The sequence below is a fragment of the Hippopotamus amphibius genome, chromosome 2 (assembly GCF_030028045.1).
Source record: "Hippopotamus amphibius kiboko isolate mHipAmp2 chromosome 2, mHipAmp2.hap2, whole genome shotgun sequence".
Classification (NCBI taxonomy): domain Eukaryota; kingdom Metazoa; phylum Chordata; class Mammalia; order Artiodactyla; family Hippopotamidae; genus Hippopotamus; species Hippopotamus amphibius.
The window spans coordinates 55782838-55803326 of record NC_080187.1 but is presented as its reverse complement, the minus strand read 5'-3'; the positions used below and the strand labels follow the sequence as shown (position 1 = coordinate 55803326).

The 20489-nt window shown below is 53.4% G+C and overlaps 1 protein-coding gene across 2 annotated transcripts in view; it reads left to right on the top strand.

The window, feature by feature from the left end:
• Window positions 1–394: 394 nt before the first annotated feature.
• LOC130845437 (L-gulonolactone oxidase) overlaps window positions 395–20489 on the top strand; it is a 29471-nt gene continuing 9376 nt past the window's right edge. The window contains exons 1-6 of one of the 2 annotated variants that reach the window (XM_057722642.1): window positions 395–501; window positions 1398–1499; window positions 4215–4340; window positions 5677–5771; window positions 9520–9610; window positions 12753–12938. In XM_057722642.1, coding sequence (XP_057578625.1) covers window positions 499–501; window positions 1398–1499; window positions 4215–4340; window positions 5677–5771; window positions 9520–9610; window positions 12753–12938 — 603 coding nt within the window. In that variant the 5' untranslated portion in view covers window positions 395–498. The remainder of the gene's footprint in view (window positions 502–1397; window positions 1500–4214; window positions 4341–5676; window positions 5772–9519; window positions 9611–12752; window positions 12939–20489) is intronic. The other variant, XM_057722644.1, reaches the window with a different exon arrangement.

Genomic DNA, 20489 nt, shown 5'->3' with positions numbered 1-20489 from the left:
CATCGCGTTCTGTCTCCCTATAGCGGTGGGCAGCCTGGTGTATTCCTGCCCCAGCTCTGACAAATGAACTCACACACGGGCTCCCACGCCACAGCCTCCCCTGACCTATGGCATTAAGGATGCAGTTTCAAGGCCAGGGGTCCTTCGGCTCCAGAATGCCTATCCCTGGGGTCAGAGCTCAACAGCTTTCAGCAGAACAGCCGCCTTGTAAAGGCTGCCTTTCCACCCTGCCTGAGAGGGGCCCTGGGGCAGGGGGCAGGCCGAGCTGCTGTTTGTCTGGGTGGAGCCTGCCATCACGCTGTTTATCCGCCTCGGCCGGGGCCCCAAGCCCCTCTGCGTGCGGCTGCCGCAGCGTCGGCCCTGTGCGTCCGCGGCTCCTGTCACCGCGCTGCTGCTTCCAGCCCTCTGCCTTGCCTCCACCATCCTGCCGTCACAGGTGCTCCGTTCCCGGGGGAAGCCAGAGTCCGCCAAGGCCACGGACCGGTCACCGCCGGAGCCATGGTAGGGCTGCGTGGCTGGCCGGTCCGCCCCGCCGGTCTGTGTCGGGGCTCAGACCGTGAACCCGGCTCGGGAGGGCAAAACTAGAGCGGGTCTGGGGCCAAGGGGAGGCCATGGGGAAGCTCTTGAATTGGACTCGAGGCTCTGGGGAGTCACTGGGGTGCTGGGGAAGGGAAGAAAGAGGAGGGCCTGGGTTGGACTCCTTTGTTTTTCCTTGGTTGCTGTGTGAGCTTGGGGGACGTTACTCTACCTCTCTGGGCCTCCGTTTCTGCTCCTGAAAACGAGAGTAACACTACCTATTTCAGGGAGTAATTGTAAGGCCTAAATAAGGTATGACATGTGGAGAGATATGACATGGGGAGAACCGCAGAACAGTGCCTGGCACACAACGGCGGGGCGGGGTCCCACAAACGGGGGTCTTTTTTTCTGCTGTGGTCTCCAGGCCAGGAAAGGCTGCCATGGTGTCTCCCAGACGTGCCCCTTCCTGCAAGAGAAGTCTGGTGGGAAAGCTGAAAGCCAGTTCCATTCCTTCTTGGGCCACAGGCCAGCTCACACAGCCCTTTCCCTGATCATCCGACTCAGCCCAGTATACCTTCTACTGGGCCCCTCGGAGAGGGGGCAGGAGCCCCAATCCTGCTTTCTCGGGCTGCACCCCTGACCTCATCTGGCCCCCTTCTCCTAAAAGTGGCTGAGTTTTCTGCGTGATCTGCTGCCCTGACCGTGGGGATCAAGGGAGATCATTGCGGGAAGCCCCCACGTGGCCGCACGGCTTTAGAGCTTCCACTGTGTGTTTGAGCTTCCCAGTGGCTCAGCGCCATGGCCCCAGTCCCCCATCTCTACAGTGCTGGGACAGCCCTAGATCACGTACGGGTGGTGACCCGGCGTTTTTCCTATCACAGGTCCATGGGTATAAAGGAGTCAAATTCCAAAACTGGGCAAGGACCTATGGATGTTGCCCGGAGATGTACTATCAGCCCACGTCCGTGGAGGAGATCAGAGAGGTGAGTGTCCACCTCAGCACAGCACCCGGTGGTCCAGCTACTGGACCTCCAGCTCCATCTGGGCCCTGTGGACCGGGCCAGCCCCAGAGAGGAGGCAGGGAAATGGACTTCTCAGCTAAGACTCTCATCCTCACCCCAGAATTGCTGGTAGGGGGACAGCTCCATGAGGTCAGCTCCAGCTGAACTCTGCGGTGGCGTGACCACTTGTGGTGTCCACTGCCAGATTTTTATTTCTGGTTCAGGTCTCTTCTCTGAACTTCAGATTCACCTATGACTCCTTTCATCAAAGGCATCACAAGCTTAGATGCCCCAAATGATGTTTTTGATGTTTGTTTGCTTTCAACCTGTCCTAGTGTAGTCTTCCCTAACTCTGTACCAACCACATGGTTGCTCAAACTAGAAGCCAGGAAGTAGGTCACTGTCCCTTCTTTACCCTTATCTGACTTCAGCAAGTCCTGCTGTGGAAGTTTCTAGAACCCACTTCCCTCTCTCCGGCACCGTTGTCACTAAGCCCAGGCCACCATCACTTCCTCACCTGCTGTGGCCTGTGATGGCCTCACCCCTGATCTGCTGGCTTCAATTCTTACCTCCCTCAAATGCACTTTTCACAATCAGCAAAAGTAATTTTCTCAAAATGTAAGTTGAATTGGGCTACTTCCTTGCCCTTCAGAGGCTTTCATTGTTTGTGGAATAAAACCCCAACTCCTGACTCCAAGGCCATGCATCCTCTGGGCCTGTCTCTCTGGCCTCCCTAAGGCCCCTCTCTCCCTGGCTCACTACCTCCCCAACACATGGTTCTTCCTTTTGATCACAGGACAAACCAAGCTTGTTCCTACCTCTGTGCCTTAGCCCTTGCTGTTCCCGCTGCCTGGGATGCCTGTCCCTTCACTTTTCACGGGACCGACTCCTTTTCATCCTTTAGGTTGCAGGGTAAATCAGCTCCTCAGAGGCTTCCCAGACCATCTTATCTGAGTATGTCCCTATCTTCTGCATCTCAGCTCTTGCTTATTTCTTTCTTTGCATATTCAAAACCTGCAGTTATTTCATTGATGTGAACATTTGCATGCTTTTGTCTCTCTCCCTCATGAGGCTGTAAGACCACACTTGTCCTGTTTTCCATTTTATCCTCAGCACCAGCCCCATGCCAGGAACACAGGAAGCATTTATTGAATATTTGTGGAATGAATGAATGAATGAGTGAGTGAATGAATGGACAATACGCAACTTCCTGCCCTTAAAAGGCTTCCCCCAAGACAGGTTGCATACGACTAACCCCAGAGCATGCAAACGTTTCACTAGCACTAGCAGAGCACAGTGAGGGGAGAAATTCACTCTGCTTGTGTGTGCATGGGTGTGAGTCTGTGCACGGGTGTGTGTGAGGGCAGACAGAAGAAAACGGTAGGAATGACACGGTCACTGCTAAGTGATCAGCACCACCTGTTTCATATCTGTCATCTCATCCATCCCCACAACCCCCTGTGAGGCACTAGTTATTATCCCCATTTTACAGATCAGCAAACTGAGGCTCAGAGAGGCTTTGTAATTTTCCTTTATTAGTAAGTGTCAGAGTCAGGATTCAAACCAGGATTCAAAACCCCCAACTTCTCCTGCAGGAGAATGAGGGAAAGTGGTCATTGAGCCGGGCCCTGGAGGATGCAAAGAAGCTCAACAGGGAACTGGGGAAGGGCAGTGTGAGGGGAGGGGAGGGGAGGGGAGGGGAGGAGGAACCTGGAGAGTCATTAGACGTGGCTGCGGGAGGGTGCGGGAGGGTGCGTCGGGGCAGGGAAGGGCAGAAGAGGAAGGCTGGGAGGCAGAGTGGTTTTGAATGGATCCAAGGGCCTTGAATGCCGAGGAAACTTCATTCGGAGCTGAGGGGAGAGCGTGGAGGGGTGCTGACGTCCTGCATACAAAGGCAGTTCCTAGCCACAGTGGCCTTCGCGGTTGTGGATTACAAACAGGAGGAGGCTACTGCAGGCCCATGTTTCCCTGGAGGGCTGGTAGGGTGGGGTGGGGTGGGGGGAATAAAAATAGTTGTGTAGTCAAGGGAGTGCCAGGGAGATGGTGTTACACACATGTCTGCATTGTACTGACGTTCAGTGGGACCCACAGCCTTGAACGTGCTTCATGGGTGCGGGTGGGCAGGGAAGACAAGCGCTATGGAGAATTTCCCAGTCTTCCTTTACCCTGCAACGCCTCGAGGTATATAAATCGTGAGACTGGTGTTCCGTGCCCAGACACAAGGGTGAAAGGGAATGGATGCGTTTAAGTGACACCATGCTTTCATTTCTTTATTCATTCAAGATCTCCAGAGATGGCCTATTCCTGCCAGGTCCAAGGTAGACATGGGGCTACAGAGTCAAATTAAGCCACTGCCCCTGCCCTGGGAGCCTTCATCCCATCCTGGGAGGCAGCGGAGGCCCATGGGGACCAACACAAGGAGATGGGCCTTCTTGTGAAGGCCACAGCTGCCCTTGAAAGGTTTTGTTCCGGAGAAGAACGTGGTCAGGTTTGCCAGCAGCCGCGGGGAGCATGCCCGGGAGCCCCACTTAGGGGTGCTTCCTTGGTTCTCCGCCCCGCTGGCTTCCCGGCCCTACTCTCTGGCCTTTTCCCCGGAGTGGCCTGCACAGCGGCCTCCAGCCAGACAGAACCTGGGTGGCCCGGCTGCCTCGAGGCGAGAGGCCCAGGCCGGGGCTGATGCAGGTATTGCCTCGGCAGGTGCTGGCCCTGGCCAGGCAGCAGAACAAGCGGGTGAAGGTGGTGGGCGGCGGCCACTCCCCCTCGGACATCGCCTGCACGGATGGCTTCATGATCCACATGGGCAAGATGAACCGCATCCTCAAGGTACTCCGAGCCCCGGGGGCAGCCACCGCCTCCATCCCAGACTCCGGGCGGAGGCTCCTTGGCCTTTGCCCTCAGGCCTCATCCCCTCCCCACCCCTGAGTCCCAAAGTGACCACCCAATTCCCGGTCCACAGTGATCACCCCTCCCCAGGGCCCTCCCTGGGCTTGCTCAGGCCTCTGGGCTGGTCTGCGCGCCCCCTTGTGGCCACAGAGAGGATGTCCGCTCTCCCTTCTGGCTGGAGCCTCCTCTCCACTTCTCTAGAACAAGAAAGGCAAGTCAGGCCCCCAGAGATGGACTCACAATGACAAAGCTGAAAGGATTTGCACTTAACTTGGTTGATGTATGGGGAAACTGAAGATCAGAGAGGGAGAGTGACTTGCCTAAGGTCACACAGCTGATCATCAGCAGAGCTGGTGCAGGTTAAGGAGTCTGACTCCAGCCCTGAGATGGGATACTGTCTGTTCAGTTCAGCCATGAATTTAGGCACCCCCCCCACCCCCGGCCCCCCCGCAAGGTGCCTGCCTGGGAGTGAGAGTACAGGCAGGTGTGTCGCCCATTAGGCAGGCTCCTGTTCTCACCTGAAGGGGCCAGCTCCTCTGAGCTGTAATTTTTGCCAGGTGCCCTCCTCTCCAGCCCTGCTAGCAGAGGTTCTGGGTTTCTTTCTAATGTTTATTTCCTGATTTGCTCAGGCTGACGGTCTCCACCCCGTAGAAAATGTTCCGGTCAAAACATCAGTCATGGCAGAAATGAACTCTGATTGCTAATTAGTGAGGAATGCACTCCAGTAATTGATTTTGCTGGGCTCTGGGTTCAGGGTCAGAGGAATGTGTGCTGAGTCACACAGATGGAATTCTCATCTCAGTTCTGCCGCCCATGTTTGTGTGACCTTGGGCAAGTGACTTAAATTCCCTGAACTTCAGTCTCCTTGCTGTGACATGGAGAGAGACTGATCCTCCTCCCCACCCAGGGCAGCCATGGGGTGGGGGATGGGGGTGGGGAGGGGATGGGGGGTGGGTCTCAGGATATAGCACTGTTCTCGCACGTGGCTTAGGAGACCTGAGCACTACTCCCAGTCCTGCAGTGACCTTGGGCAAATCTCTTCTCTTCCCTGCTCTTTATTTCTTTCCCCTGTGAAAATAAGGGTTACACAGAATAATCCGAAAGCCCCAGCACTCTAGGGCTCTGCCTGCACCCCCTTTGGGCTGCCTGCAGCGGGAGGAGGCTTGGGCTGACCACGGGCTGGGACAGAGATGCTTGTACGCACAGCCCTGCAAGGCTGCAGAGCGAGGGCTGGGTGATGACCTAGTTCATCCCAGCCTGTGCTGGTCTCTTGCAGGTGGACATGGAGAAAAAGCAGGTGACTGTGGAGGCCGGCATCCTCCTGGCTGACCTGCATCCGCAGCTGGACAAGCATGGCCTGGCCTTGTCCAAGTAAGAGCCACCTCCCCCATTCTTGGGTGGGCCAGTGATGGCGGCTGCTCCCTGCCCTGGCCTTGGACGGAAGCTCAAGGATCTGGCAGGAGTCAGAGAGGAGCACTTCTCAGGATGTACCTGTGTCTCTGGACCCCTGTTCCTCCCCCACAGAGTACCCGTCTTCCCATCCCCCGAGGGTTCAGGGCCTATCGTGTGAGAATAGGAAGAAATAGGCCGGCATTAAAAAACGGTCTTGTACAGAAGTGGAAAAACCATGCATTTTCTTTCTTATAACTTGCAACCAAACTCTATGGACCCAAACAGAAGGATATGCAAAATCAGCACTCAGAGGAACAGAAGAGCATGCTGATTGAGACACAGGGCTTCCTGGTATACCTATATTTGGTTTCACCTGTCTCTCCTTCTAAACGTGGTATCAGTGAGTGCTCAAGTTTAATATCAGGAGTGTTCATTGAAATAGGAGTGAATTTGGCTGAATGCAGCCAAAGGAGTGAATGTCTAACTGTGGGGTTTCAACCATTAGAAACAAGTGACGGAAATATTTTGGATATTGGGGTAGCAATCTCTTCATAGCTGGAAATTGCAGCCATAGAAGTCTGTGGTTGGTCTTCAAGTGGGGGTGGTCCATTCACTCAGCTCTCTTATTGCAGGCCCTGAGGCATCACTACACCTTTTCACTCTGAAAACCATTCTATTTCTGCCTCTCCGAGGGTCATGGCAACTCAAACATTTATGGAGTATCTACCTTGTGCAGGCTTCATTCAGGCCCAGAAAAGGCCAGGATGAATAAGACCCAGACCCACTCACAAGGAGCTCCCAGCAAGGGGGCAGATAGTCCCGCGAAGTGACAAACATGCTACAGAGCAGTAGGTTCAATGTCAGAGAAGGGTTCAGGGCACCGTGGGGGTCTTGAGGGGCCCAGGTTCAGCCTTGGCAGGCAGGGGAACGTGGGAGGGGATTGAAGCCTAAAAGATGACCAGGTGTGAACCGGAAGAAAGAGAGGAGAAAAGGAATTCAGGCAGAGGGGACAGCATGAGCAAAAGCCCAGGAGAGGGAAAATAGGGCAGGGAGGTGTGCAGAGGTTTATATGCAGACAGTGGGACACATCTCTGTGACCAGTGATTACAGGAGGGATGTGTTCTGTTAATTACAGGCTTTAGTTTCTGGGCCCTGGAGCATCTCTTTTCATGATGTATCCCTGTCCTCCCTGGGGACCCAGTCCTCCTCAAGGAGCTGCCGACGTGGGGCTCATCTGCCCCCTCAAAGGGGGTTTGGATGTCCCATCCTGTGTATCCCAGGGGCCGCCTGGGTCTGCAGCTCCAAGGATGCCTTGGGGACCTCAGGAGTAGCTGTGGCTGAAGGCATGGGGAGAAGCACAGAGCTGTGTCAGGTGGCATGCTGGGGGCTTGACGTCCTCTCATCAAAACATCATCCTGGGAAGAAGGAATCGAACCCCTATTTATGGATGAAGAAAGTGAGGTCTGAGGCAAAAGGGCTTATCCAAGTCATGCAGCTGGAAAGCTCTGTAGTGCTTAGTGGGTGGTGAGCCAGAGAGGGCAGAACACAGGTATCATTCCTAAGAGGGGGAACAGCCGCGTGGTGAAGACCCCAGCTCCAGAAGCAGGCAGCCTGGGTGCCAATCCTGCTTCTATCTTGTACCAGCTGTCCGTCAAGTTCCTTGACCCATCTGGGCCTCAGAGTTCTCATCTAGAAGATGGGTCTGTAAAATAGGGGCACTCAGTGGCTTGGGTGAGTCAAAGGTGCCCCACGTAGCAAGTGCTCAGTGTGTCCATTCGCCTTCATTTCCTGGCTCTGTCTTTCTCCACAGACTCTGGAAGTGACCTTTCTCCTTTGATTGTTCTCTCCATCCTCTCGGGGGCCAAAGCCTAAGCCTTCCTTCCTAGGTCCTCTGCCCTGAGGGCCTCACGTTTATCCCACTTATTTCTTTTATTTATTTATTTGTATTGAAGTATAGTTGGTTTGCAATGTTGTGTTAGTTTCTGGTGTACAGCAAAATGATTCAGTTTTATATATATTCTTTTTCAGATTCTTTTCCATTATAGGTTATCATAAGATGTTGCATACAGTTCCGCGTGCTGTACAATAGGTCCCTGTTGTTTATCTGTTGTATACATAGTAGTGTGTATCTGTTAATCACAAACTCCTGATTTATCCCTCCCCCCTTTCCCCTTTGGTACCCATAAGTTTGTTCTCTATGTCTGTGAGTCCATTTCTGGTTTGTAAATAAGTTCATTTGTGTCATATTTTAAATTCCACGTATAAGTGATATCATATGATATTTGTCTTTGACTTCACTTAGTGTGATAAGCCCTAGGTCCATCCATGTTGCTGCAAATGGCATTATTTCATCCCTATTTTATGGCTGAGTAATATTCCATTGTATATATATACCACATCTTCCTTATCCATTTATCTGTCAATGGACACTTGGTCAGCTATTTCTTTTAATGTGGTCCCAAGCCCATTTCTGTGTTGCTCTTTAGTCTCTGTGAGCTTCATGGAGAAGGGAAAACTTACCTTCGTGGATGGGTGAACCATCTCCTCCCTGCTCACGGGCACGTTGGGTCCTCGGTTCTCCGCTATCGTTCACGACGCTGTGATGAACAGCTTCACGTGTCTGCCTTTCCACATGCTGGGCATTTCCCTGCGGCAGGCTTTCTGTGGTCTTCTCCAGCATTCTGGTATTTTCACAAGGGGCGATATCACCAAGTCACCCAACTAATGTAGACAAAGAGACGAGAAAGGCGCAAGGGTGAGGGCAGAGGAAGGACGAGGCTTCAGTTTCTTTCATCCTCTTTCTGATCATTGTCAGCCTGTGTCTCGGGAGCCGGGGCCTGCCTGCCTCAGGGGCCCTGGGTCTGCACTGAGGGCCTGGTCAGGTCAGACCCCTGCCTTCCCAGCTGGACCCATTTCTCGAGTGTGAACCAAGGTATCTGGGCTCCTGTGAAGCTGTCATGTAGCGTGTGAAAGGCCAATCTCCTTGGCTCCCAGTGGCCTTCTGTAAATGCTGGCTCCTTTCTCCTTTCAGCTGGAGCTGGGATGTTTCAGAGAAAGCTCTTGAGAAGTAAGATCTTTCCTGGACCCTGAGATCTGGGCACATCTTTCTAATTCCTGCCCTCAGAGCCCACGCCGGTGGAGGGGTCCTGTTCCTCTTTAGGAATCTGGTCCTCGGGCACACAGCATCTTCTTATTATTCACTCCAGGGACTGGAATGCTGGGCTGAGGGACATGGGCTTGATCCTGGAGGCCCTGGGGGACCCTGGAGGTTTTTGATCAGGGGTGACCTGGTCTCCTTCTCCCACTTCCTCCTACCATTGTGGGACGGCTCTGTGTGAGATTCTGATGTGGGGACTCTGCAGGCCTCAGTAGGCTGGGTCTGGAGTGCTCTTAGCAGGGGCCTTTGGCCTGTGTTTGGTGAAGATCGTTGGTGGATGGAGGTCGGAGGAGAGGGATGTTCTAGGTTGCAGAAAGCCCAAGGCAGGCAGGCAGGTAGGCCTCCCCACAGAGCTGAGTTGCGCCCCTCACCAGCTCATCTGATGGGCTACGTGGCTCACAGACAAGGGCTGGCTTGAGTCAGGCGAGCCAACTTGTGCTAAATTAGGGACGAGAGTCTCAGGCAAGAGATGGATCAACTATTCTGCTCTGAGGGGTCTTACACTGCAACCCTGGGGGGCATTTTTCCAGGAAGCCTAACTGGTCCCCATGTCCCTCCCCCTCCCTCCAGCCTGGGAGCCGTGTCAGATGTGACTGCAGCCGGTGTCATGGGATCTGGAACACACAATACGGGGATCAAGCATGGCATCCTGGCCACGCAGGTGAGTCCACCTGCTTCACTGCTGGCTGCCAGGGAGAGGAGAGGATGGGACGGAGCCCCTTTCACCCTTTGCACTGTGGCTCCTGGATAAGCAGGGACTCCAGGGAGGTGTCAGCGCAGCTCTGCAGGGGCCTCGAACCCACCTGGGTCTCCCCTCTGATAGAGAATCAGCTGGGGCCTCCAGAAACATCATCTCCCCTAAACCTCATCCATCCCCAGCAGACACAAGTGACGGAGGTGCCCTCCTGCACATTGACGCAGCCCCGCCTCTCAGGAGCCTCCTGGTCACCCTGGGGAAGAGGGCAAGCAGAGCAAAGGTTCCCATCCCATTGAAAGCTCTGAGCTGGGAACCAGGAAGGGTGAGGGGCCTTTCCAAGTTAGCAAGTCAGGGAGGAACCAGGAAGGAGCCCAGCACATGTGGGCCTGGGATGCACACCTGACCACCAAAATGTGTTTCTTAAACTTCACGGGGACCTAGTTTAGGGCACAGGTTTGGGACTCAGAGTTGGGCCCAAAACCTGCATCTGACATACACTGAGTGTGTACAGGTGCGCAGGTTGTTTAATTCACCTGAACATCCCTGTTTTCAGCTCTCACCTGGGGAGAATATTCAACCCGGGGGTGGGGGGGTACGGTCAATGAGACAGCGCGTGTAAATGACTGCGGGGCTGGCTGACAGTTTGTCACCCCTGCGTCAGGAGTCCCCCCTTGGAGGGCAAACTCCTTTAACTTTCAGTATTAGCAGGGGCTTCTAACCGGCCAGGCTATGGCTCTGTGAAGCAGGCTGGGGGGATGTACCTGCGGAGGCTGGCCACTCACCTTCAGGAGAGAGAGACCCTCATTCTGGACATGTTTCCCCTGCAGAACTGCATCTACACTCTGGGGGGAGTGGCCTCTGGCCACCAGAGCATCACAGCTAAATGCTGGGGCTTGGCTTTTGCATCCCAGCATTACTGCTATTGTCTGTGTGAGCTGGGGGATGGGGGAAGGGCTCTACCTCTGGCTGCCTCAGTTTGCTCCCCTGGAGAATGGGCATGGTCACAACAGCGGTATGTGCGGGTGCTTAGACGTGTGTACACACTTAGTGCTCAGTGCATGTTTGCGATGGGTTTTGTACATCGGACACGGCCCTTTTCAGAGCTCACGCTTTGCGCTGTCAAAGAAATTTCAGCATTGAGGGGCTGCCACCACACTGATGACTTATGTGTCCCCCAGTCAACCAGCCAGGAGCACGGCCACTCTGCTCTGAGGGAGACAGACGTCCCAGCAAGCGCTGTCTGCCTGCAGCTTCTGGGAGCTGGTCCCGCGTGCTCCAGGCCAGAGCCGCGCTGGGTGGAAAGAATAAGGCCAACAGCACTTTCCAAGGAGTCACCTTGTTTTCTCACACACCGAGGGGAGCCGCTCCAGAGCCACTGTTCCTTAACCCTGCACTTGGCTTTCTCATCAGCCTGTGCACTCACATCGGCGACCCCGTCCTTCTCCTCCTCCCTCTTTCAAACACAAAAGCCTCAGAGAATCACCAGTCAGGGGAGGGGTATCCTGAGGGGATGCAGTGAACTGGGGAAGGGGGAGGGCACTCGACCCCGCAGCAAAGTGTGGTAGGTTGTGTGGGACCCGATTCCCATGTACTGACAGCCCTCTGTAGACCTGTTATCACCCCCTCACAGTGGGATTCACAGCCCCAAAAAGCCCAGTGGTAACTGGGGATGAAGGGCAATAAACCGAACCCCCCCCACCCCAAGAGTTGGCCAGGGTCCTAGTCTACTACTGTCCAGAGATGAAGTCAAGCTGGTTGCCTCCGTTTCTACAAAATGGTCGGCAGAGTATGGAAAAGAATTCTGAGCAGTCATAAATCAAAACGCTAATAAGATTTACTGGCCGCTTCCCTTAGGAAGCCCAGCTGAGTGGGACGGGCTCCTCTGTTTAATTTTGCACCTTATGGAGATGGCGAGGAGCAAGGGCAGGGCACCGGCATCTTTAATATCCACGGCACCCCAGGCACTTAGCTGGGTGCTTCCCACACTCTCTCTGAGCCTCATTTCACAGATGAGGGAACAGAGAAGTTAAATCACATGCCCAAGGTCACACAGCTGGTGCATCAGTGCCCACCTTTGTTGCCACTGGACCCTGCTGCAGTGTTTCACTGGCCAGCTCTCATGCTCTGCCCTGGATCTCAGGCAAAGTCTGGTTTTTCTAAAAATCATTCTGATGCCCTCGCTCCCACAGAGGGCCACCGTGCCCCATTTCTGCCAATTTCTCCTCTTTGGTCTTGGTCGCTGTTAATCGGAATCAGTTCAGCTTTATCTGTTCTCTCACCCTGAGCACCCAGCTGCCAACTGCACATGTCAAAAGCAATTTCCACCTAAATGAGCAGGGAGCAGAGTGTGGAGAAGTACTCCAACAGGCGATGAAAGAGGATTCCTCCGGAAATGGGGGCCAAGGGCAAGGAAACTGACATTAATCACTTGTCTCCAACGGGGCAACCCACTCCTTGCAGAGACCAGAGATTCCCCCGTGAGCATGGCCAAGTAGGGGAATCTAGTTCCTGAGGCAAGTGAGAGGTTCCCGAATGAGAAGATGGACTCGACTTGGCTGAGATGGTACCCAGGAAGGCTGCAGGCAGAGAGAGCCCGCAGGGGACACTGTTGCCTGGGCTGTGTGTTGGGACAGCAGGGCCAGGTCTCCCCTGGATGCTCGTACATCCTCCCTTTGCCTTCACGAGCTGCTTCCACCCAGGGCCTCACAGCTCTTTGGAGCCTGTCTCATCTTAGCCCTCTTCTGGGCAGAGGACAAGCTCGCTGCATCCTGACTGTGAGGTCCGCAGAATAAGCAAGGCCGTGGTGGGAGGACAAGCCCTGGGGTCCCATGGAACTGCATGTGATGGATGGGCCCCCCACCCTGCTGAGGGCTGATACCACCCAGACACTGCCTCCCTCTCCCCATTTCCCCTTCCTCCCTCCCTAAGACTGAGGCTTCCTCGGGCTGTGACTGGAGATCCAGCTGGGAAAGCCCCCTGTGGCCAGATGATGGTGGTCTTCTTGGAAACAGGAGATACCTGGCCTCACTTCCAAGGACAAACGGGGAAGTGAGGGCGTCACCCAGAGTCTAGGGGTTCTGAAGTGTGGCTCTTCTCCCACTGCCAGGTGGTGGCGCTGACCCTGCTGACGGCCGACGGGACCGTTCTCCAGTGCTCGGAGTCCAGCAATGCGGAGGTGTTCCAGGCTGCGCGGGTGCACCTGGGCTGCCTTGGAGTCATCCTCACCATCACCCTGCAGTGCGTGCCCCAGTTCTACTTGCAGGAGACAACCTTCCCCTCAACCTTGAAAGAGGTACTATCTCTCCTTCGCTGCCGCTCAGCCTCAGGAAATAAATACAGGTCATTAATAAGTTATGCTCCACTGAGAGCCCCCGTGGCTCTGCAGGCCCCCTGAATGGGGCAGTGGGCTGACCTCACCAGCCCTTCCTGGGCCCCAGAATTCTGTGGCAGTATCGCTTTGTGAGCAGGTCAGGGGAGCTCAGAGGAACTGGATGACAGGGGACAGAAAGGATGGCTTCTGATTGATAGCAGTGTTTTTTGAATGAATGAAAACCCATGTTGGTTAGCTTGCTGGCTGGCTGGCTGGCTGGCTGGCTGGCTGGCTGGCTGGCTGGCTGGCTGGCTGGATGACTGAGTGGATGAATGGATGGATGATGGAGAGATGGACAGATGGATGACTGGATGGATGGGTGGATGGATAATGGATGGATGGATGGATGATGGATGGATGGATGGATGAATGGATAGCTGAATGGATACATGGATAGATGATGGATGATGGATGGATGGATGGATGGGTGGATGGATGGATGATTGGAGGATGGATGTGTGAATGAGATGGATGACTGGATGCATGGATGGGTAGCATGCAACAGGCCTGAAATGCCTGGCAAGCATGGATCTATCCCTGGTGATCACTAAGCTATAGGACTCAAATCTATGGTTGCAAGCTCCTTGGCGTTTGAGTTCCTTCATAGTCACCTCACCATTCAATATGAGTAGACCCTCTGTACAGATGGAGTTGGCAGTGGTGTGAGCACTACTGGCCCCATATGGTTATGATATGATTTGGGATCAAATTGATCTAGCCTTGAATGCTGGCAGTACCACATCCAAGCTGTGACCTTGAACCAGCAATATAACCTTGCTGAGCCTCAGTTTCCTCATCTAAAAGCAGAGTAAACCATGTCTACCTTAAAGGAGTGAATCTGAGGATTAAATCAGGCAGCACCTGTAAAGTATCTAGTTCAGTGTTAAAATACGCTCCCCATGGTGCCTAGTCAGTGACAAATGAAAAATATTGTTTTCTAGAATCTGGTCTAAAAATCCTTACCATTGGAATTTCTAATGCGTTAAACCTCGAGGCAAAGGATTTAAATCCAAGAAAGCTCTTTACTCAGAGGTATGGTGGTTTGTGGAACTTTATCCCCAGAACACCCAGTTGGTGGCTGAGAAAGTGATTCTGGGGATGCTGTAGAGGATGCAGCGTGGATCCCTAGAGTATCAATGCTGAGCCTGCATGGACCAGTATTGGCAAATGAACTGCCTGATGCTTTGGCCCAAGAAAGTATTACAAGGACATTTCATGGCCTCATTTGGCAGTGACAAAGCGTGGCTAAGCCAGGGAGACCCATGAGGGTGGAGCTAGTCCACACAACTGCCTGGAGCCACCCCAGACTCAGCTCTTTGGGGCCACCTCGGGCCTGCCTCGACTAGCCACAATCCCCAGACCAGTATGAACGGGTCGATCTAGCCTCTTGTTCACTCCAAGCAGGCCCTAGCTTCAAATATAGTCACATTCTGAGGATGAGGACTTTGATGTATGAATTTTGGGTGGACGCAATTCAGCCCGAAGCAGAACATAGGCGACTGACCGTGAGAGTGGATGTGATCACCAACAGAGAGAAGGTTGGGATGAGGAGAGAAGGGAGCCTTAGTGCTCAGTGTCGCGGGCAAAGCCATCAACAGAGTCCAATGATGTGGGGAATCAGGGATCAACCCCAGGGTCTGGTCATCAGGAGGACACCTGACGACCTCGGTGAGCTTGGTCTCAGTGGGGCAGCGGGCAGGTTAAGGGGTGAGTGGGCATCTCAGGCAAAGAAGGGAGCTGGGCAGAGACCACCTTCAACCAGAAAGGGGTTGTAACGCGCTTAGTTGTTGAATCTGTTTTCCTGCCTCTCACTTAGGTCAGAACTTGTTCATTTTGAAGCTGAATACTTTGACCCAGAGAGAGATTGCTTCCTTTTTGCCAGTAGGACTGGCCCCCGGGCTCCTCCTAGGGCATTAGAACTGAGTGGATGGACCGTCTCCTGATACCTGGCCCATCCTCTTCCTGCTCCTCCTTTGACCTGGTAGAGATTGGCTAAGATTGATCAGAGCCAATTCCTGGTCCCTGTAGAGTGTTATCTCAGGCTGTCCCTCCACCCCAACACACACACACACACACACACACACACACACACAGAACAATAAATGCTCAACAAGTATATTATAAGGGCTCTGGGGAAGTAGGCAGGGCCCCCAAGCCTGACTGTGCAGCTCACTCTGTGTGACCTTGACCAAGTCCTTCAAACTTTTGGAGCCCCAGTTTCTTTGTCTTTTAAAAGTAGGGTCAGACTAAATGAACCCAGAGGTCTTTTCCAGCAGTGACGTTCTGTAAACCAGTGTAGCACTCGGGTACAAAGCTCTGCCCCCACCCTGTTGCCCCACCCTGGAGACGGGGGGTCCTCCTGCATTATTCTTTCTCTCCGCTGGAGCATCTGGTGATGTTCTTGGGCCTTATCCCCAAGGAGGGGCACAAACCCTGGGGGGAAGGCCTCCGCCATCCCCCTGTGACCCCGGCCCATCCCGCGAGGACTCCTGGGGCCAGATCCTGCTCCTCCCCCTCTTCTGTGAGTCGGCAGCTCCTCTTTGGCCTCTTTCCCTTCCCCCTGAGCGGTTCCTGCTGCTATTCTGCCCCGAGCTGAGCTGCAGACCCAGCAGGGTCGGGCCCACCATCAGCCTCCATCACACCCACGGACGGCCTTCCCTGCCCCCCAGGCACCGGCCGCAGACAAGGACTGCACAGAGGGTGGGTGGCATTTACAGCCCTATGATTTACTCCCAGGGACATGTACAGTCAATGGCCCTACCTTCAATTCTGCTTTTGCCCTCTCCACTCAGAGCAGCCTTCAAAGGGCCTCTTCAAGGGGCTGGGAATGCTTGGGAGGAAGAATAAGATGGAGGTGGGATCCAAGACCCAGGCTGCTCCCCTCAGAGGAAATAAGCCAGTAAAGGAATGAACATCAATCAGAAAACCATCACTAGAGCAGCTTCTCCTCACTCTTGAGATGCCTGGATGTTTCCCTTCTAATCCAAAAGGGAAAATAATGGGACCTCATTTCCAGGAGCACACAGGTTCCTAAGAACCAATAGGAAGACAGTAAACCTTCCAGGGTTCATACATTGATATTGGCTCTGGGTTTCTTGCCATTCAGGTGTCTAGGAAGCTGTCCCACCTGCCCTGGGGCTGCAAACCGTTCTGCCCCGCGCGTTTGTCTCTAAGTAGCAGCTGCTCTGAGATGCACGCAGCCCCCCAGCCTCATGTCCCCTCTAGACAAGGGTAGGATCCCTGATGGCCAAGGCCTGCAGGTGGGCTGGTTATGAGCCATGGGAGGAGCATTGGAGGAGAGGTCAGGTAGCCAGGACAAACGAGTATGACAATGGCTTCCGGCTTGTAAAGTCGGGTTTGAAGATTCAGCTTCTCGGCCATTTTCCTTTCCCTGTATTCCTTTCCTTTCCTCTTTCCTTTCCTTTCCTTTCCTATTCCCTTCCTCTCATCCAGCATGTGTTTATAGAATACCTGTCTTGGGGCTTCCAATGTGAATTCTGGAAGATCCCCAGGAAAGCCACCATGAGGGTGCCGTGCAGAGCCAGGGGCACTTCTCAGAGTCAGACCACTGGGTTTGAAGCTCACCCTCTCCACTGACTCGCTGAGACTTTGCACAAGTCCTCAGTCCCCCCACCTCCAGCTCAGATTCCTCACCAATGGGGATAAGACCACAACCATCCCCACGGGATTGCTGTTGGGACTCAAGGAACCACGGCACTTGAGTCCTCTGCCCTTTATAGCCTCCGAGAGAGGGACCCTTAATCTATCCTCTCTCTGGCTTTATTTGAAGAGAATGCTACCTACTGAGACCTGCTCTGTGGGTAGATTCTAGAACCTGAATCTATACTGCACTCTCCAGGCCACGCATGCTGGTTGCCCTAATTTGCTCATGAACCTCTTAACATTTTTTTCCCTCCTCCTTCCTGCTTGGTGGTCAGTTTCTGGAGAGCAGGGATGTTATCTGAGGTCTTTTTACCTCCCCAGGGTCCACAAAATACAGACCTCGATACCAGATAACTCAAGGTCAGTTGGTCAAGAATGTATGAAAAATCCATCCCTTTCTAGGATGTTCCTCGTCTCCTCCCATGCGTGCTGTGTGTGGTGCATCTCAGATGCAGTTCCGCGCTTCCTATGACTGATGCTCTTGACTGCATCTCAACAGGGTTTCCGAGGCTATTCAAAGCCATAGGAAGGGAAAGGAGAGTTTGGAATCAGTGCTTCTGGGCAGCGGGGCCAAGAAGAGGGCAGCATGGTTTTTTATGGCAAAGGCTCAGCATTTTGCAGTCTAATTGATATGAAACCACAGCCAGAGAGAAGACGTGAGGATTTCAGAAATTGGGGTCAACCTTTTGCCCCTTATGCCACGCAAACCATAAAGAGATGTGAGGAGTACAGCTGGCTGCCTGCATCACCGCCCCTCCCAACGCCCCGGGAAGCAGGATTGGTCCCAGGGACACACCAGCCATGTCAGCAGCATCGCAAATGATGCCTGCCACTCTCTTGGGTGGCCGTCCGCTGAGGACTGGGTAACCCCCAGCCAAGGGACACGGAGCCCTTGGCTTCTGCCCTTGAGCCTGGTAACCAGTTCCCAAGAACCAACTCAATAGGGGTACTAATTTTGGGGGACTGAATCCTCTAGAACCCTTCATGCCAATAACATGCCAAGGAAGACATTCCTCTGGGGCCCGAATCCCTTTGATGGTGCTCCCAGGAACCACAAGTCAGACCAAGGAGCTCATGATTCCAGGAAGCCTCCTCTTCCAAATAGGATTGTTTGTAGGCCCTGAAGGGAGAGAGTCAAGCTCACAATCGGATGGGGCCTGGGGCGGCTCCATCCTTCAGCCACCACTTGCTGCAAAATTAGGGACCACAGAGGGTACAGAGCCGGAGCACGCATGGTGCATGCCTGCAGGGGCTTAGAGTTAGGTGCGGGGGCAAAAGATATGCCTTGTCCCTCTAATGCAGGGAGGAAAAGAAACGACAGATGCCAGGAGAGAGGCACAAAAATGTGATGTGATTCCGTTGGGGTTGGAAATCTAGACATGCATCTCTCAGGCACCAGAGCTGAGAAAGGGGAGCCATTACATTTACTGCTAAGATTCTGGGCAACGGATGCTAAGATTCTGGATGCTGGGACACGAGGAAATGGGGGATTTTTCTGCTCTCTTGTGTCCCAGCCCCATCCTCCAGGCCAAGCCCTAGACTGTGTTCCTGGCTCTCCGAGGAGAAAATCAGCTCTGCCCAGAAATGATGGGCCATGGGTCCATCACCCAGTCAGCACGGAAGTGATTGTGACGGGACCCTGGGGTTTCTTCCCGAATGTTTCCCAGGCCTAGAGCCCAGCAGAAAAGGCCGTCCTCTTCAAATAAGGAATCATGGCGTTTCCTGTGTCCAAGGCACTATGCCTGCAGCTCTAGGGCAAGGGAGTGGGAAACCATGACCACAGAGAAGAGCTGGCTCACTGCCTGCTTTTGTAAATAAAGTTTTATTGGCACACAGCCACGCTTCTTGTTAATGTAGCCTCTGTGGCTGCTTTCACGCTACCATGGCAGTGCTGTGTAATTGCAACAGAGACGGTAAAGCCTAAAATATTTACTGTCTGGCCCTTTACAGAAAATTTTTGCTGATCTCTGCCCACAGGGAGAAACCAAATATGCATGAAATGGTCACTGACCTATAGGAGACACTTGGTGAATTTCAGAGATAGATGTATGCTTCAGTCCCTGTAATATACTTCTGGGTTGGATGTGACATAAATAGAAACCACTCAGAATGGGAGGAGACGGCTTTGGGGGAGGGTTAAATTGAGCATTTAAATTACAGCGCATCTCAATTCAGATCCCACACTTGCCGGGTGCTCCGTGGTCCCTTGTGGCCAGTGGGAAGGTACTGGACAGTGTCTGTAGAAGGAGGCTTCTTAGTGCTGAGCTAAGTTGTTTGGGCTTGATTCCATAGGAAATGGAGTGCCACTGGGGATTTTTGAGCTATGTCTTGGTATGCGTCCCTGTAGATGTTGTCTGGAAAGATGAAAAATGGAGCAAATTATGAGGCTAGTGCAAAAGGGCTGGTGAGAGCTAAGAAGGCAGCTAAGTCACGGCGGCGGCAGGAGCGGGTGATAGGGAAGGCTAGAGAGACACGTGCAGAGATGCAACCGGGTCCCAGACAGCCTCGGGCCAGTGTGGGGCGGGGGAGGTTTAGGACGGCAGCCAGGTCACTGAAAGGCAACAATGGTCCACCCATTCCTGTATCCGCTGGGCCCCATCAAGCATGGGTTAACAAGTCAGGGGTCCTCCCCGACGTGATGAGAAGGATCCGGAATTCTAAAATTCCACTGCTCCCAGATGCTCCAAACTGAAGTTTTAGGTGGGCTCACCTCAGTGCTTCATCTTGGCTTCCCCTCCCTTCCTGGTCAGATGCAGAAATCACATGTTGTGTTTACAGCTTATAAGCTGCTTTCACATCCATCATCTCCCTTGGTCCTCACAACAGTGTTGGAAGGAAGGAGGGAAATCTATTGTGGTCTTGGTTCTGCAGATGAAAAGATGCTGACCAGAGGCCTCAGAGGGCTTCCTGAGGGTCACAGCTAAGAACTCGGGGAGGGGTGGGGGGTGAGGCCGGGGCCCTAGACGTGTGCCAGCATTGCTCACATTCAGAACCGAAACTCTCCACTGCACACTTGCCACCTGCCAGGCACTCGACTCAGGAGCTTCAGCATAGATTATCTCATGTCATCTGCGCAAGTGCCCACGTGTTGTTGGTGGGAAAACCAAGGCTCAGGGGACATGGTTCCTGCAAGGGCGTGCAGCTGGCAAGCTGCAGAGCCAGGACTTGGATCCAGAACTTCCTCCGAGACCAGTGCTCCCCCCCTAGCTCCCAGCTGCTTTCAAACCCCAAGTCTGCCTCTGCTTCGGCTCAGAACTTGTCCTGTCTCCACTTGATGGGTGTCAGGGAGACATGATTTGCTCTGCGATGTTATCTCCGTGTGTGCAAATGATGAGCCCTATTAGAGCAGGGCTCTCCTGTCCATGTGATTGAGGATGCTTGACATGTCAGGCATGGAGGGCATAAGAGATGATGGCAACGATGATGGCGACAAGGACAGTATACGAGTAACAATAGCAGCAGCAGCCTATACCTGTACAGGACTTACCATGCTCGTGACACCATTTTAAGCACTTTCTAAGCATGAGTGCATTTAATCTTCATAACAATCCTGACATAGATACTGTTATTAACCCCATTTTCCTGATGAGGAAACTGGGGCACTTACCCAAACTTATATAACTAGTAATATTTCAAGCCAGGACAAATGAGGACTCATTTTTATGCTCTAAGTTACTCAAGGAAGTCAGCCTGTAAGTGGACCATTTTAATGTCCAGCATCTTATAAGACACATTCCATGCCATTTGGCAACATTAGGACAATTTTTGGTATTTTCTTTTGATGGTGGGCCCTGACTTCCAGCATCCCCA